This window comes from Podarcis filfolensis (assembly GCF_964270895.1).
Source record: "Podarcis filfolensis genome assembly, chromosome: 1".
Lineage (NCBI taxonomy): Eukaryota > Metazoa > Chordata > Lepidosauria > Squamata > Lacertidae > Podarcis > Podarcis filfolensis.
This window is the reverse complement of record NC_139604.1, coordinates 76070005-76085862: the sequence shown is the minus strand read 5'-3', so window position 1 is coordinate 76085862 and position 15858 is coordinate 76070005. Positions and strand designations below refer to the sequence as shown.

Here is a 15858-nt window from a genome sequence, read left to right as displayed (position 1 = left end):
CATATACCTGTTGTTAACCAAACAATTTCTGTAATATCTCATTGTGTTTTAAACTAGTCCACATACTAGGTGCAGCTTGCTTTTGTAATTCTAGTGTAGTAGTTAACAGATTCTTTTATAGTGAAGTCCACTAAACTGACTTCAGCTTCTTTCTCTGTTGTTTGGAATCTTTGCTTGAAGCCTGGTTCTTCCTTGCTTTCCACTGGCTCCCTTGGACTCCTCTTGGGTTGTTGTTTTTAAGCAGCAGTGGCAAAATAACACTGGCACTGACAAGAGCATCACTGTTGTTTTTGAAACTCCTCCCCCACCTCCTGCCTCCTATCTGTCTCTACAAACTGCAACAGTTTGTATGCTGTGCATCAGCCTAAGTCTGTTTAATGGGGAAGCCTTTCCCCTAGCAATACGATGGTATCTATAATGATTTTGCCCTGAGGGGATTTCTTCTACTTCACACCTTTCTTATGATAAAGTAATGGATCCTGTAAAGCTTTTGCAGCTGACTGGGTATATGTACATGTTTTGATGTGTGTTGATAGAATGTGAAATGCAGGAAGGTTTTTCTTTTTAAATGGGCAAAGGAGGCATGAATTGCTACACACATGTCTGTGTGCCAGGAGAACGAGAATGAAAGCTAGAGTTTTGTGAATTAATTGTCCACTGTTAGATATTAACCTAGAAAAATAATGGCATTCTAATTAGTTCCACCACACACTTTCAGCAATGCAAGCATTAGAGACGTCCCATAAGATCCTGTGATTTCATGTACTCATTGTGAAATTAACACCTCATTAAAAAGAGATGTTGTCAGGCATACTCATCTTTACAGAACTGTAATAATGATGCTTTCCCTGCCCATAATTCTCTTTGCCTGCAAGAATGAAACTCATGGCTATGTTCTGACACAAGGTTTGAGTGTAGGTCACCCATAGATAAGTCTAGTAAGAACCTGCTTATACTAGACTGTGCCTCTGAAAATCTGCTCTGCAGGAATGGGGACTGTCCAAGACCTTCTAAGACAGAATGGGAACAGTCAGTGGTGACACTGGGGGAAAATGGGGGTGGGCACAGTAGAGGCTAAGTATATTTCTAGGTGGCTTTGTTGTGTTCCACATGCTCAGATCTCTGAAAGAAAAATAGCACTATATATTATTGACAAGGAGTCCAGCAATGGAGGGGGCAAGCTCCTTGTGTGTGTGTAAGAGTTTGCCCCTCCTGCCCCCACCCATGGGAACAGGGAACTCCAAGGGGAATATGCAAAAGTTGCCTCCCTCCCTTCATCCAGGGGAAGTCTCCACTGGATTGCAACCCATTTCATGAAAAGTCACTCATGAGCCAACCCCATATGCATGAAAATTAATTGTGCGGCTTACAGCTCTGCCATGAGGTTTTAATAATCCAATCCTATGTGGTGGTGCTGAGGGGTTCCATCATGGACCAGGCATGTAGAGAGAGAGAGGAGAGAAGTTTAAACATTCCCTTACCAGCAGCAATCGCAACCAAAAAAGAAGTTTACAATCACACACTGGAGGATAATATGTGATTCTAGACTTACTCTTGACCTAATTTATGTCAAGTTATTACTCTGTTGCTGCATGGTTGCTGCAGATGTCTTTAGGGGACAAGAACAGCCCTGCTTCATCAAGCATCCTCTTCTCACAATGGTTTGCTATGCCTATGGGAAGCAGGAGCTAAGTGCAACAGCACTTCCTCCACTTGTGATTCTTAGCAGCTGCGGTTTAGAGGCACACTATCTCTGATAGGGGAGATGGGAGATAGCCTTATCTTCTATGAGTTTGTCTAATTCACTTTTAAAGCTATCAAAATTGGTGGCCATCAAGACATCTTGTGGATGCAAATTTGTAGGATCATAGAATTATGGAGGGGAAGGGACTCTGATAGTCATCTAGTCCAACCCTCTGTGTTGCAGAATTCCTGCCCAAATCCCATAATTTGTGTGCTGTGTGAAGAAGGCAAAGGGGAATAAAAACCAGCTTATGTAGCACCTGGCTTGCCTGTGCTTGCCTGGGGTGTAGTGTGCCAGCTTGACATCTTGTTGAAGTCAGTACTTCACATATTTGACTTGGGAGATGATCCCAGACACCAGCATGGGCTTCTTTGTTTTCCACGCAGATCAGCCGGTGCTGCAGAAGCCTCATTGAAAGGTTCTGATCTCCCACCACCCTGCCGTGCCTTTTTACATTGGTTTCCCCACAGAGGGGGCTAATGAAACATTGAGTGATCTCTCCCTCTGCCATATGGCTCGAGGGTCTTCCATTTTTCTGTCATAGGTGATGAAGCCGTGTTCACAACTTAATGATGCACTGAGGGATTTGGGGAGGGGATGACTGGGGGATTTGCTTGACAAAAAAAAAGTGGGTCTCAGATGTGTGGCAAAAATTAATAATGCATCCAAGCTTTTATTAGATTAGAGGTGGTGGCAGAGAATCAGTTTATCCATATTAATCCTTCATGAAAGGCTTAAAATAGGATTTAGTTAGAGAAACACACACAGATGCCTCCACCCCCTTGTCATGTAGAAAGGAGTATATATTTTTAAATGAATAGAAATAGCCTGTCTCATTACTGGTTTAATGTGACAAGGAAAACTGTGAATCCAATGGCTCTGTCAGCCTTCAGTGCAGTATACTGCATTTTTTTAAAATTTTAAACATTGTTTATTCAAGAATTCTAATGCGAATCCACTATCTTTTATTTTAAAATATTCTCATAAAACAGGCCGTAAAAGAGACAGGGTCAGCTGTTAAAACTAAATCATAAATGCATTGCTTGTCTCATAAAATAAAAACTGGCTAGAGCAAAAAAAAATATGTTTATCAGCTGGTGAAAAATAGAAAGCGAAGGGGAGCAACTGTACTTCATGGGGCAAGGTAGACACAGTCTGGATCAGATCACCTGAGTGGAGCTCTGCTCACAGTGATGGAAGGGAGAGGTGTCCAATCATCTTCATCAACTTTCTCCATATCGCTTTTCTTGTCCCTCAGAAAATCTGCTCTGAGGGTTGCAGGACCTATGAAACAGTGTGAAAGATGGTGCTGGAATGGGTAGGGAGAAGGGGCGGGGATTGGAAGGCATAGTTTCCCATTCCTCCAATCAGGTGGAGTTCCTATTGAATCAAAGGTCCTTCTGATCATGGAAGGACCATGCTGCATCGAAGCCTATGAGTCCTGTTCTGACCGTCAGGTCTGGGCACAAACATGACATTTAGCCAGGTTTAAACGTGACAGCCTAGCGGTTTGGAAGGGACTCCTGACATCGAGGGCCATTTGATAGGAGCAGTGTTACTGCAAATGATTTATATAGCATCCTGACACTGCATGGTGCTTTATAGGGCAAAATTAGTAGTAACAGGAACCTTTGTTTATTTAAAACATTCCCATATCTCCTTTCTAAAAAACATTTTCAAAGAAGCTCACTGTAGTGTAAAAGCCAAGAACAAAACAATTTCTAACCAAGACCAGAAGTGGATTTACAGGAGTGTGATATAAATCAGTTGCACTTGGGTGCGGAGCCTGGGGGGCACTGAAACTATGATGTAGAATGGAAGGTGAGAGGTGGGGGTGCAAAATTTCGGTGTTGCACAGGGCACTGCTGAAATTTGAGACCCCAAAGTCTGCCACTGTCAAGACAAATTTGGATGGGAAGTAAACAGTCTAAAACAGGGGTCAGCAACCTTTTTTAGCCGTGGGCTGGTGCACCGTTCCTCTGACCATGTGGTGGGCTGGACTATATTTTGATAAAAAATATGAACAAATTCCTATGCCTTACAAATAACACAGAGATGCATTTTAAATAAAAGCACACATTCTACTCATGTAAAAACACGCTGATTCCCAGACCGTCCGCGGGCTGGATTTAGAAGGCGATTGGGCCGGATCCAGCCCCCGGGCCTCAATTTGCCTACCCTTGGTCTAAGAAGTCCTTTAAAGCACCAGAAATGATAAAAATGACAAAACATTATCAAAAGCAATAGTAGTGTAGCACTCTTAGCATTTAGCATTTCACAGTCATTTTTCAGCTGGATCATGTTCGCCTGTTACAGATGGAAATGTAAAGCTGTGAACTGGGACTTTGTCATAATTCTACAGGGAGTTGATAGCTGAGCAGGAACTTGAAACTGGGGTTCTAATCCTAAACACACCTTCCTGAGAGGAAGCTCCGTTGCAAAGCTGGATTTACTTGTCAGTAAATATGCATACCGTGGTGCTGTAGGGGCCCTAGACTCAAATCACACTATGCCTGCTCATGGGATCTGGAGAGAACCAGCAAGTGAGGAACAGGAGACAGGCACGATGTAGTTAAGAGGGGGAGGCTTCTATAGGAATCCCCAAGAGTAGTGCTTGGGGATTCTATAGGAATCCCCAAGAGTAGTGCTTCCAGTGGACTTCTGAGCTTATCCTCCCCAAGGAGCTTCAACAGCAGCTTCCTCCTACCCACAAATTAAAGGCTTAAGGACCTCAGGGATATTTGGATTGGGACCATAGCACAGGCAAAAGAGCATTTGTAGCTCCCCACCAGGGCCTTGACGTAGATGGGCTCAAATCCTGCTGGCTATTTCTGCAAAGAGAAATCCTGGGCAAATGACATGATTAATGTCAAGCGTAGTTTGGCCCTCCATAGACAAAGTGCAGGGTATATACCGGTAGCTGTCTCCCTTTTTAAGGGAAATTCCCTTATTCCGAATAGGATTCCTAGCAAGAAAAGAGAAAAGTTGACAGCTATGGTAGGGTACAAGCATTTCTGGAAGAAGGATGGATGTAAAACAAAGGGACTGGAACAGCACAAAGGCTTTTCTGACAATAAAAGCAATCTGTTTTTTCTCCGTAATGTTAAATGTTTGCTAGGACCGTTTCAGTGCCAGTTCTGTATTACTATATATTCTCTCATAATGGAAAGAGGAGTGAATGTGCTGTAGGGAGTTGACAGTAACATTTATATTTAACTGATAGTCCAGTTAAAAATATGATTTACTTTGGATAAGGAAATACTTTCCTGAATGTAGAATTTAGTGAAGCAATTGCTCCATCTGCTGACAGATAACCACACAATGTGCTTTAATGTCCTTAAATGATTCTTTTTTGGATATGGCAGACATACTTCTGGTTTCCCCCTCCCATCACCTGCATTAAGACTGCATTAAGACGCATGCTTTCCTGGGATTAAACCCCACTGTAGGACTGTAGGACTTCTGAATCAACACAGATAGGACCGTGCTGCTAGACTCATATTAAAGCAAGTGCTACTCTTTAATGGTGTCTGAAAAGGTGAAAAGGGTAGCAAGCCATGAAATGACTGTGGTATAAATGTTGCAGTACAGAATGGAACCCAAATAACCAGAGTGACTCTGGAAAGTGGAGCTATTTTTGATAGGGAAAAATAGAAGCACTTGCTTAAACTGCCTTTGCTGGCAGGCTGTATCTGTTGGGTTTGAATTTGTTTTAACTTTACAATTGCCCTAGCTTTTATATGTTGCTGCTTTATATACAGTGTACGTTGCTGTTTCATTGCTGTGTTGGAATTTCAGTGTTATTACTGCACATACCCTAGTGCTTTTAAGTAAAGGCATTATAAAATATTTTATATCAATAAGTTAAGAGCAATGTTGCATTTAAGGCATTTGTTAAAAAGTCCCTGTGATAATATAAAGTTTGCAAATTTAGACACCTCTGTTCCAGATAGTCTGGCAATTTAAGGAGATGTATCAATACAAATGTTATACAATACAGATGGGAGCAGCGAGTGCCAGTGAATATGAAAAGGTCACTTAGAAGGCTTAGCCTTGTTACAGCAGAGGTCAAACCTAGCATTTGTTGTTCAGCTTTCTTTTATCCTTATTCTTCAGACATTAGCTTTCTTCTTATTTTGATGTCAGCTTTATAAATACCATTGTGAGATTTTGGATGAAATTCTTTGTACGTTGCAGTACAAGGTTGCATGTATAGAAATATAGGCTGTGCCATTAAAGGGACAGAAAATAATAGAAAATGAAACACTTTCATTTCTGCTTTAATTCAGTAAAGAAAGTGACTCCTGAAACAGAAAAAGCACAAAGATAGTCAAGGAAAATAGTGTAACTCAAGTAGGAGCATTCAAGCCAGATATGCTAGCCTAAGAAATCCAAAGGAAAACAGATACGTTTGAATAATGATTATCCAAATTTCTGAAATCAGAAATAATCAGAAATTTGGATAAACAAAACCAGCAGTTTACTTGTGCAACACTAAATCCCTGAAGGTCTAGTCTTATGAGCTGCTGGGGTTTTGCATTACAGTATTTGTAAAATCAGGCAGCAAGTCAGGTAAATCCTATTGGTATTTTATGCTAGGAGTGTGCACATGTCCCAAGATTTGCCTTGTATCTGCACATGTGCATTAAAAAAAATCTGATCTGTTTCTAGCCATTTAGTGTTCTCTCTGTGTTGATCTGTGTTTCAGGTCCTTAGCCACTTGGTATAAACCAAAGCCCTGTGTTTCCCATTCACCATAATGAAGAATGTAAACATAGCTACAACTTTTCCCCCTTTTGGCCAAAGTGGATGAAATTTACAGGCACGGAAAAACCCTACTGTGGTGAATTAAGTATGCCAAATTGCCAACAAATAGGTCGAGGGGCTTTTTGTGGGGGAAATAAAAGGGATCCACTTTCTTCTGTAATCCTTTATGGTAGGGGCAGGTTTTTTGTTTCTTACCATACAAGAATTAGCAGGTGGCTGAGTGGGGTATTGTCTTGTGTGTATATTTGTTTTTTAAAAAAACTTTGTAGCTTTACACCGTCCTTTTCATTTTGGCTGTCACAGAGTTAGGCGGCCTGTGGAGTTCTGAAGGGCTGTGGTTTTGTTGTTGTTGCTGCTGTTAAAGCAGAGCTACACTGAATTAATTTTAACCCTCTGCTGCTGTGTTTTAACAACAAAAGCCATTACCCACCCCCAGCTCTTCATTGCTCTGCAGGCAACATTTTGGACAACCTCATTTTTTGCAAAGCCCATGGACAGAGATATATCTATCTATCTGTATGGTACAGAAGGAACAGAAACAGCATAGCAACACAAAGCTATGTAGGGTCCCTAATCTGACTCTGGGATGGGTTATTGACATCACATGTGAGGGGTGGAAAGGCCCCGAATCATTCCAATTCACTGTGTAATTTGGTCCTCACCAGATATAGAGCAAGATACATTTATTCATATAAAATATAACAACTCTAGCAATGAAAGAATATTTGAAACCTATGGTAAAATAATCAAAAGGGAGACTACAGAAGTACAATAGAAAAGACAATGAAGTACGATACAAAAGTGACCACAAAAAAGAAACATGGCATATAGATGACAGTTTCTTAAAATGTTTTTTTTTTAAACCAAACTAGGAAATATACCCTTATTGTATATATTTAACTACTTGGCTTCATTGGGATCTTGGTACTTTCATATGAAAGGGCAGCTTTTCATGTAAGTTAAATGCACTGGAGTGAATGGATTAAAATAAAATACTAGGAAATGAGCCATTCATACGTTTAATAGAGTTCATCATCTAGGAAATACAAACTGTATGTTAAAGTAAACACTGAATTCAAACCAGTATAGTTAATCTAGGGAGGGAGGAAATACAGGAAACTGGTGAAGAAAAGCTGTCAAACATAGGTATATGTACTCGGTCACACACTCAGGCTTTTTCTTTCTCAAGAGAGAGAGAGATTGTTTATACAGAAAGAGGTTTGGTGGGATGTATTAATAATAAGAGAGTGAAGTGGAGACCTATCTCAGTGGAACATCCTCTGTGGACCAAGTGACCTTTTCCTGCACAGCTGCCTTAAGTCATTTTTCTGTCTTTTCAAACAAAATCAATCCTGTTTCCAGTTCCAGAATTTCTCTCTCTTTTTATAAACAGATGCATAGAAAGCATGTACTGGAAGTGTGCTCTATGCTTTGCAATATGGCCCTATTTCCTGCTTTGTTTGTAATGAATTAAAGACAACCCACATTTTCCTGACTGTTTTGTTGATGATCACCATGCAACTCCCATTTCCTGTTCAAGGCAACACACTTTCCTTATTTCATTTATCCTTAACAGCAGCTAGGAGAAGTAGATGACCTGTTCAAGGTAATGCAGTAAGTTCTTGGTTCTTAGTAGGAAATTGGTTTTGGACATACGTCATTGTAGTTCAAAATCAACACTGTTCATGGAGCTCCCTGTATGGTCAGTGTTGACATTAGTTTTCTCTACCCATTCCTTTAAGTGTGCGTTCACACATGCATTCTTTACTACTCAGTGAATGCAACATCAAGTGATTACTTGCATTCATATCCAACATCAAAGAACAAGCAGCACTTTTATAGTGCTTAACATAAATTAAACACAATACATTTTAGTTGGGACAGTTTTCATATTCACCTACTGACCTTCCTCAAGTGATAAGTCATTGATGGTGTATTTTGAATGATTTTATGCAAAGTCCAGTACTAGCATTGTGATTGAAAGTGACCATCTTTTGTTTAGTTGATGGCTTTGTAATGCCATAATGGTTGGTTGACATTCCATTAATGGGAGCGAATAGTCAGGAGACATTTTCCTGAATAGGCAATCTACCTGCCAAGGTTGAAGTCAAACGAGTGTTCTGCAGTGTGTTTCAGAAAAGAATAAAGTTTTGCTCTTTGAAATTGGAGAGAGATGTGAACTGGCTGAAGGCAGTTGGTTGCAGAGAATCTCTCTCGGAGAATCTGCATCCCTGTTTTTAGGAGCCTGCTTGCTTTGATTAGCCTGCGCTTGTATATTTTGTTTAAAAGGTGTTGCAAAGCACCATACAACACCAGTGCACTCTCATGCAAAGGACACTACACCTTGTAACACTGAACCCGAAACTTCTTCCCACTCTGGGAAATGTGGATTGATTGTGAAAAAGTACTGGGGAAATATTTCCCCAAAGAGATGGATCCTGCATGTGGAGTGCATTTAAAATAACCCTTTATGAAATCACAATATTCCTCTACTAAAATAGATATTTTGGCATGCATGGAATGAATAACACAGATATCTAAGTCAGCACATATGTTTCACAGAAAGCTTAAATATAAAAAGATAGATCAGTGTGCTTGAATTCTTGGCATAGGTTTAAACAGCACCATTCCATTGCCTTCCTCTTCTCTTACAGGGTTTTTGGTGCAGCTATCCTATTGACGTCCACTCTCAATATGCTAATACCGTCCGCAGCTCGAGTGCACTATGGATGTGTTATCTTTGTCAGAATCTTGCAAGGTCTTGTAGAGGTATGGATAAGAAATACAAACTCTTTAACGTGTGCTTCTCTATCACCATGGCCAACTTGAATAGGAGAAAGATTGATCCTCATGATGTAACCCTGACATGACATATTTCTTTGCTCCAACATGAATGACCTGCAGGGGCTCCTGGAGGAGTAGGCACAATGGCTGCATGTGAATGCTTTGAAGGAAATTCATTCTGAAGCTATGAAAGAGCTGAGCAGAAGAGAAGATAATGTCAGGATAGAGCAGAGAAGAAATGTAAGCTAGGCATGAGGAAAGTGGGGAGAAAGAAACAGCCCACAGGATTAGATGTTACAAACATCTCGAGTTACAAACACTTCGGGTTACAGACGCTTCAGGTTACAGACTCCGCTAACCCAGAAATAGTACCTCGGGTTAAAAACTTTGCTTCAGGATGAGAACAGAAATCGCACATCACCGGCGTGGCGGCAGCAGCAGCAGGAGGCCCCATTAGCTAAAGTAGTACCTCAGGTTAAGAACGGTTTCAGGTTAAGAACGGACCTCCGGAACGAATTAAGTTCGTAACCAGAGGTACCACTGTATAGGCAGGTGACACAAGCACCTTGGTGTTGGATCCAGTGAGGCAGAGCATGAGCTGAAGTACCATGGATAGCTCCAAGTGAGCAACTCCCTCCAAGGGAGATTCTCCTCCTCCTTGGAAATTAATGGTGTTACAAGGCCAGAGGAAGAACCTGATCACCACCACTTACCGACTGTTGTGTTATTACACCTCACTTGCAATCTTTCCTAAAACCTCATCTCTGCCTACTCCCTGATTTTTATTTTTAAAAACCCTTCAACAGTGTCTCTAACACTGTGCCCCCAATATTTTTTCTTGAAGGGCAGCTCCCAAAGAAAGCAGAGGTTGATCGTACATTAAGCCTTTATAAGCCTCTGCCCCCAGGTCACTTCACTCAGGCTCCACCCCCTTGTGGGAAGCTTAGATTCTTAAAAGACACGGATCTTCCTGTGTTCCTTGACCTCCTGCCTGGTGTGCTCCCTGGGCCACTGAGATACTATGGGAAGCATTAGGAACCTCTGGCTCAAAGGACAGTGCCAATAAGGCTGTGGCTCTATAGGTCCAGGTTTTGTGGGCTGTCAGTCATCTGCTGGCCCAGTTGTCTCTTGAACTCCAGCAGCAGGCTCAGAGCCCTGAATCTGGTACAGCTCCTTAGCTGGTACCTCTGTATCCTTCAGCTTTGCATCCAAATTGCTGCTTGCCTTCTCCTTGCTGAGTTCCACAAGTGCAACACTGAGTTTATGGAGGAGGAAGCTGGCATGCAATGCCAGCCCCTAGAATGGTTGAAAGAAGGCTGGCAGGTGGGACTGCCTGGGGGCAGACGGAAGCTGACAGGGCAGTGCCCCATTAGCTTCAGTGGACCTTCTTCACCATCCACAGCATGTGTTTTAAATGACTAACAGTTGGATCTGAATGCATTAGCTTATCAGCCAATTCACCCCTGAGTCTGATCAGACATATGACTAATTAAAAGCGGGTAAAATGAAAAAGAAAAAGAAAAAGAAATGGGACACTGGTAGCGCTGTGGGTTAAACCACAGAGCCTAGGACTTGCTGATCAGAAGGTCGGCGATTCGAATCCCCACAACGGGGTGAGCTCCCATTGCTCGGTCCCTGCTCCTGCGAACCTAGCAGTTCGAAGGCACACCAAAGTGCAAGTAGATAAATAGGTACCGCTCCAGTGGGAAGGTAAACGGCGTTTCCGTGCGCTGCTCTGGTTCACCAGAAGTGCATTAGTCATGCTGGCCACATGACCTGGAAGCTGTACGCTGGCTCCCTCGGTCAATAAAGCGAGATGAGCGCCGCAACCCCAGAGTCGGCCACGACTGGACCTAATGGTCAGGGGTCCCTTTACCTTAAAATGAAAAATGCCACCAAAACATACACAGCCATAGGGTGCTATGGTGTTTAATTTCTGCCCCACTAAAATAAATGAATGAATCAAACTTAGAAAACATCAGATCAGGCACAATATATGTAGATGTTTCACTGAAAATGAGTATTGCATTTCCAGTATTACTTGTCACAGATAGTCATAAATCTGCCAGCTCCTCAGTGACCTATGAATATTCACAACTCAGATTTGCTCCATGTAACTGATTACTCCTGGTACTACTCAAATTATATTACGCTGAAGCAGGTATCATAAACTAGGTCATCTACTCCACAGGGCGTCACTTATCCAGCTTGCCATGGGATATGGAGCAAATGGGCACCTCCTTTAGAGAGAAGTAGACTAGCAACTACTTCTTTCTGTGGTAAGTAGCACCTTAATTTCTCAAATGTGTTCCCCCTCTCCTTTCTCCAGCATTCTCTGAAATAAACTGATATTTCTCTCTCCCCCCCCCCCATTCATCAACAAGGTTCACGCCTATTGACTGCCATTGGATTTTCTTCCACCTAAGAGTTTGGAATAGCAAGCTCACACCTCTCAGTCTGTGAACAAAAATTAGGAATTTAAGAATGTAACTCCGAGTGTTGCAGCTCTGATTCACACAAGTACAATTGGATTTCTTTGTCAACCTGAATGAAACACTGAGATGGTGAAATAATCATTTGGAATTCCTTAATATTTACATAACAAATGACAGGTACACCAGAAAGGAGTATTTTTAAGGCATTTAAATTGGCATTGAATCAAGCATCTGATTCGTGGCTAATGTGTTTAGGTGTCCATTTTATCACATCTGATATATGACACCCCCCCCCTCAAAAAAGCCAAATGGATCAAAAATAAGACTCAAAAATAATCGTGGAAGTTGACTGTTTCATTATTTTAGTATTGTGGGATGAACTAGCCATGTGATGATGTTGGCCAAATAAAAACGATAATGTTGTCCATTTGGACTACTTCACTTGATCATTTTGTCCAGAAAACATCAATGGAAGCTTTTCTTCAGAAGCCTGCATAAACAAAGATGTCTTTCTACATTGAACTGGTAGAAACTGAACATTTGACAGACAGAAACATGGCTTCTTATGAATATTCATTTCTGACCTGTCCCCTCAGTAAGCATTTCCATTTTGTTAATTGCTGTCTTCTTTTCCAGGTTCTTATGCAGGCGCAGTAATTGCAATGCCACTGGCTGGGATTTTAGTGCAATATACTGGATGGTCTTCTGTGTTCTATGTGTATGGTATGATATTCTCTGTTCACCTTGCTTTCTATGCCACTTTACAATATGCTACTTAAAACCCAACAAAACATGATAATTAAAAGATATAGATGCTAATATTCAATAGAATAATAAAACAACTTTGAAAGAGCAGATATATCAAAACTGCCACCCAAAGGGAAGATATTCTGGAATGTGCTAGTGCAGAGATAGGGAACCTGTGACTCCAGAACTTCCTGGACTGCAACTCCCGTCAACACTAAACAGTTGACTACAGAGGCTGGGGTTGGCAGGAGTTGGAGCACAACAACATCTAGAGAGCCACAGGTTTTCCATCCCTGCCCTAATGGTTGTGTAGAGTTAAGTAAGGGAGGGTTATACACATGCACACACACCAACCCCCATGCAAGTATAGAAAATGCCTTGGGCTCACCCTTACAGTCCATAGGTCTTTCATTGCTGATCTCAGTGATTGTTGGGAAAGAGAGAGATGCTTCCTAAGGTCGTCTGGTTATGTAATGCTGTAAAGCAGGGGTGCCCAAACTTTTTTCAAAGGGGGTCGGATTTGATGAAGTGAACATGCATGAGGGCTGACCAAAGTTGTTGAGCTTTCTTTAGGATTGCAGTTGTTAGGATTTTACCCCAGGACATATACTGCCACAGGGGCTGGATTAAATTGACCAGTGGGCCGGATTAGGCCCTTGAAATGGACTTTGGACATGCCTGCTGTAAAGGTTCAAATCAACATCTTAAAACTGTTCCTGATGTGTCATTTATGCAGGATTGCTATTATATGTTCCCAGTTTTCTCCATCAAAGTTAAGATGGGCAGCCACTGTCTCAAGTACCTGTATCTTTGGAATGCTCTACAGTATATACTATGCAAGCATTATAGTTACAAGAAGGAGATTGTAAAATCCTATCACTTCAGTTGGTGGTAGCCAATTAAATTCTTCTCAACATAGACTCATTGACATTAATAAGCCAAATTATTCTGAGTATGGCTAATACTGGTCCATGGTCATTGGATCAGACAGAGTTGGTAAAATATCCCTTTAGTTACTGAAGCCATTCAACATCATACCCAGACGTTGGATTTAGTTCCTTAATGAAGTAGAAACACCATCACAGTATATATCTGGCCAAATTTTGGTGGAGATATGGTCTATGTGAAACGCTTGAGCCCTTTGAAACATCTCAGTATGCCATTATCCTTTGACATGCAAAGCATTCTGAATTTGGGGGGAATGAAAGCCATTATTTCTGTGGATATGTAAGAACAGAAAGCTTTAGGACCACTGAATATGGAATTTGGTTCAGAATATGGCTCCCTTCCTCCATCTATAATCTTGGTCTGCATGCAGCTATGTTGAAAAAAAGTGGGGGGTGGGAATGCTCTGAGAGGATTTTAAGGGAATAGAATTCAAAATGTTATTTTGAGCAGAGCAAAAATAGGTCACATGAAGATGCTTTATAATTCCCAGAGCAGCAGAAATCTTCAAACTGCCAAATTAGGCCTTAAATGAGAGCTGTGACTCAGTCATATTGCACTTACCTCAGTGCAAAAGTGGAGAAACTGAATTAAAGTCCATGAACTAGATTGTCAGCTAAAATAAAGCTATATTGAATTGATTTAATTACAGTGGGCAGTGTAGAAAGGTCTCAGTTAGTGACTGCGTGGAAGACGGAAAAGGTCCTTTTTGGAATGTCCTTTTTATTGTCTCTGCAAAGCAGGTTTTCAACAGATTAGCTGCACAATTTCAGTATTATTTCTCCTAGCATTTTCACTCCTCCACCCCCATATCTTTAACAGTTGCATACAGGTACAAATGAATTAGACACCATTTCCCACAGTTGAATTTTTGCCTGCTGTGCAGCTCTTAGGGTGGAAATGAGGCTGGGGCAGAAGGTGTGGAATTGCTCCTTAGAAATATGTGCGAAATTGGCTTGTGCCATGGAATTATTTGAAATGGCACAAAACTGTGCAGATTTGCACAAGACAGTCACACCTACCAGGCTGAAAACATAAGAACCTAAGAAGCGTAGTGCAAGATCAGGCCCAAGGCCTACATGCATTCTATTTATTTAAAAGCATTTATAAGCCATTTATCAGGGACTCGGGTGGCGCTGTGGTCTAAACCACTGAGCCTCTTCGGACTGCCGATCAGAAGGTCGGTGGTTTGAATCCCTGTGATGGGGTGAGCTCCTGTTGCTTGGTCCCAGCTCCTGCCAACCTAGTAGATCGAAAGCATGCCAAAAAGTGCAAGTAGATAAATAGGCAGGAAGGTAAACAGCGTTTCTGTGCGCTGCTCGTGTTCCGTTGCGCCAGAAGCAGCTTAGTCATGCTGGCCACATGACCCGGAAAAACTGTCTGCGGACAAACGCCGGCTCCCTCGGCCTGTAAAGCGAGATGAGTGCTGCAACCTCAGAGTCGTCTGCGACTGGACTTAACTGTCAGGGGCCCTTTACCTTTACCTTAATAAGCTATTTAATATTTTAAAAAATATTAAAGTGATGTACAATACAGAAAACAAACAATGTCATTTAAACAGAAATGCAGAAGGTAATATAAAAGCATATACAAACAAATAAAAGAAGAATTCAGACACATAAACAGGCTCCAGTCTTATGGATCAGGGAAAGGCTGGCCAGGAAGATAAGTCTTTACAAGACATCTGAAGCAGCTGATGGTTTCTGCTTCACACATGAGAAGGTATGGGAGACGCCTCTAGAAATAAGGTGCAGAAGCAGGACATGAGGGAAATAGCTCTTCTCTTGCTGTAGCAGTTGTTATTCAGAGGCAGGCTGATATTCTACGAGACGGCTTTATTGGTTTGGTGAAAATCTGCAGAGTAGCTTTAAAATGAGGGGCTTCCAAAAATGTTTACAAACTTAACAACTGAGTTGCCTTGCTTCAATATCCAAAGAAAATGGTCGCTCTGTAGATGGGTTTGGAGACAGCAGTCAATATGCTTCATAGCTCTATTTTAATTCTTTTTTAAAACATTAAAAAGTTTTTTTTTTAAATGTACACTGCAGTTAATAATAGGGGGGAAATGTAGGCTATTCACACTGCACTAATTAACACTGCTCATTTTGCATACCACCTATTCAGTGGCACAGAATAAACCCCCAACATGTTGTCTGGGAGTTGTCACTGGAAGAAGATGCCAAGTGCACCTGTTTGAATCTTGCTCTGAGGAGAAATTAGCACAAAACTGTGTGATTGTGTCAGACAGAGTGCCACAACTCTACAGAGATGGGGTGAATATTTTTAGTATAGTAAAACTCTTTAAGGTTACAATGAAGGGAATGCTTCTTTTATAGCCAAATAGAACGAGGACAGCAAAATGTTCCAGTGTCTTTCAGAACATCCATTTCTATAGAATCTACCATGGCCTAGATACTCTCATGTCCCCATTCACAG

The 15858-nt window shown here is 41.5% G+C and overlaps 1 protein-coding gene across 1 annotated transcript in view; it reads left to right on the top strand.

Moving 5' to 3' along the window:
- The window catches only part of SLC17A6 (solute carrier family 17 member 6), a 44956-nt gene that overhangs the window by 19451 nt on the left and 9647 nt on the right, over positions 1-15858 (top strand). Inside the window, exons 4-6 of the mRNA XM_083598842.1 lie at positions 9166-9280; positions 11487-11574; positions 12367-12453. Coding sequence (XP_083454968.1) covers positions 9166-9280; positions 11487-11574; positions 12367-12453 — 290 coding nt within the window. The remainder of the gene's footprint in view (positions 1-9165; positions 9281-11486; positions 11575-12366; positions 12454-15858) is intronic.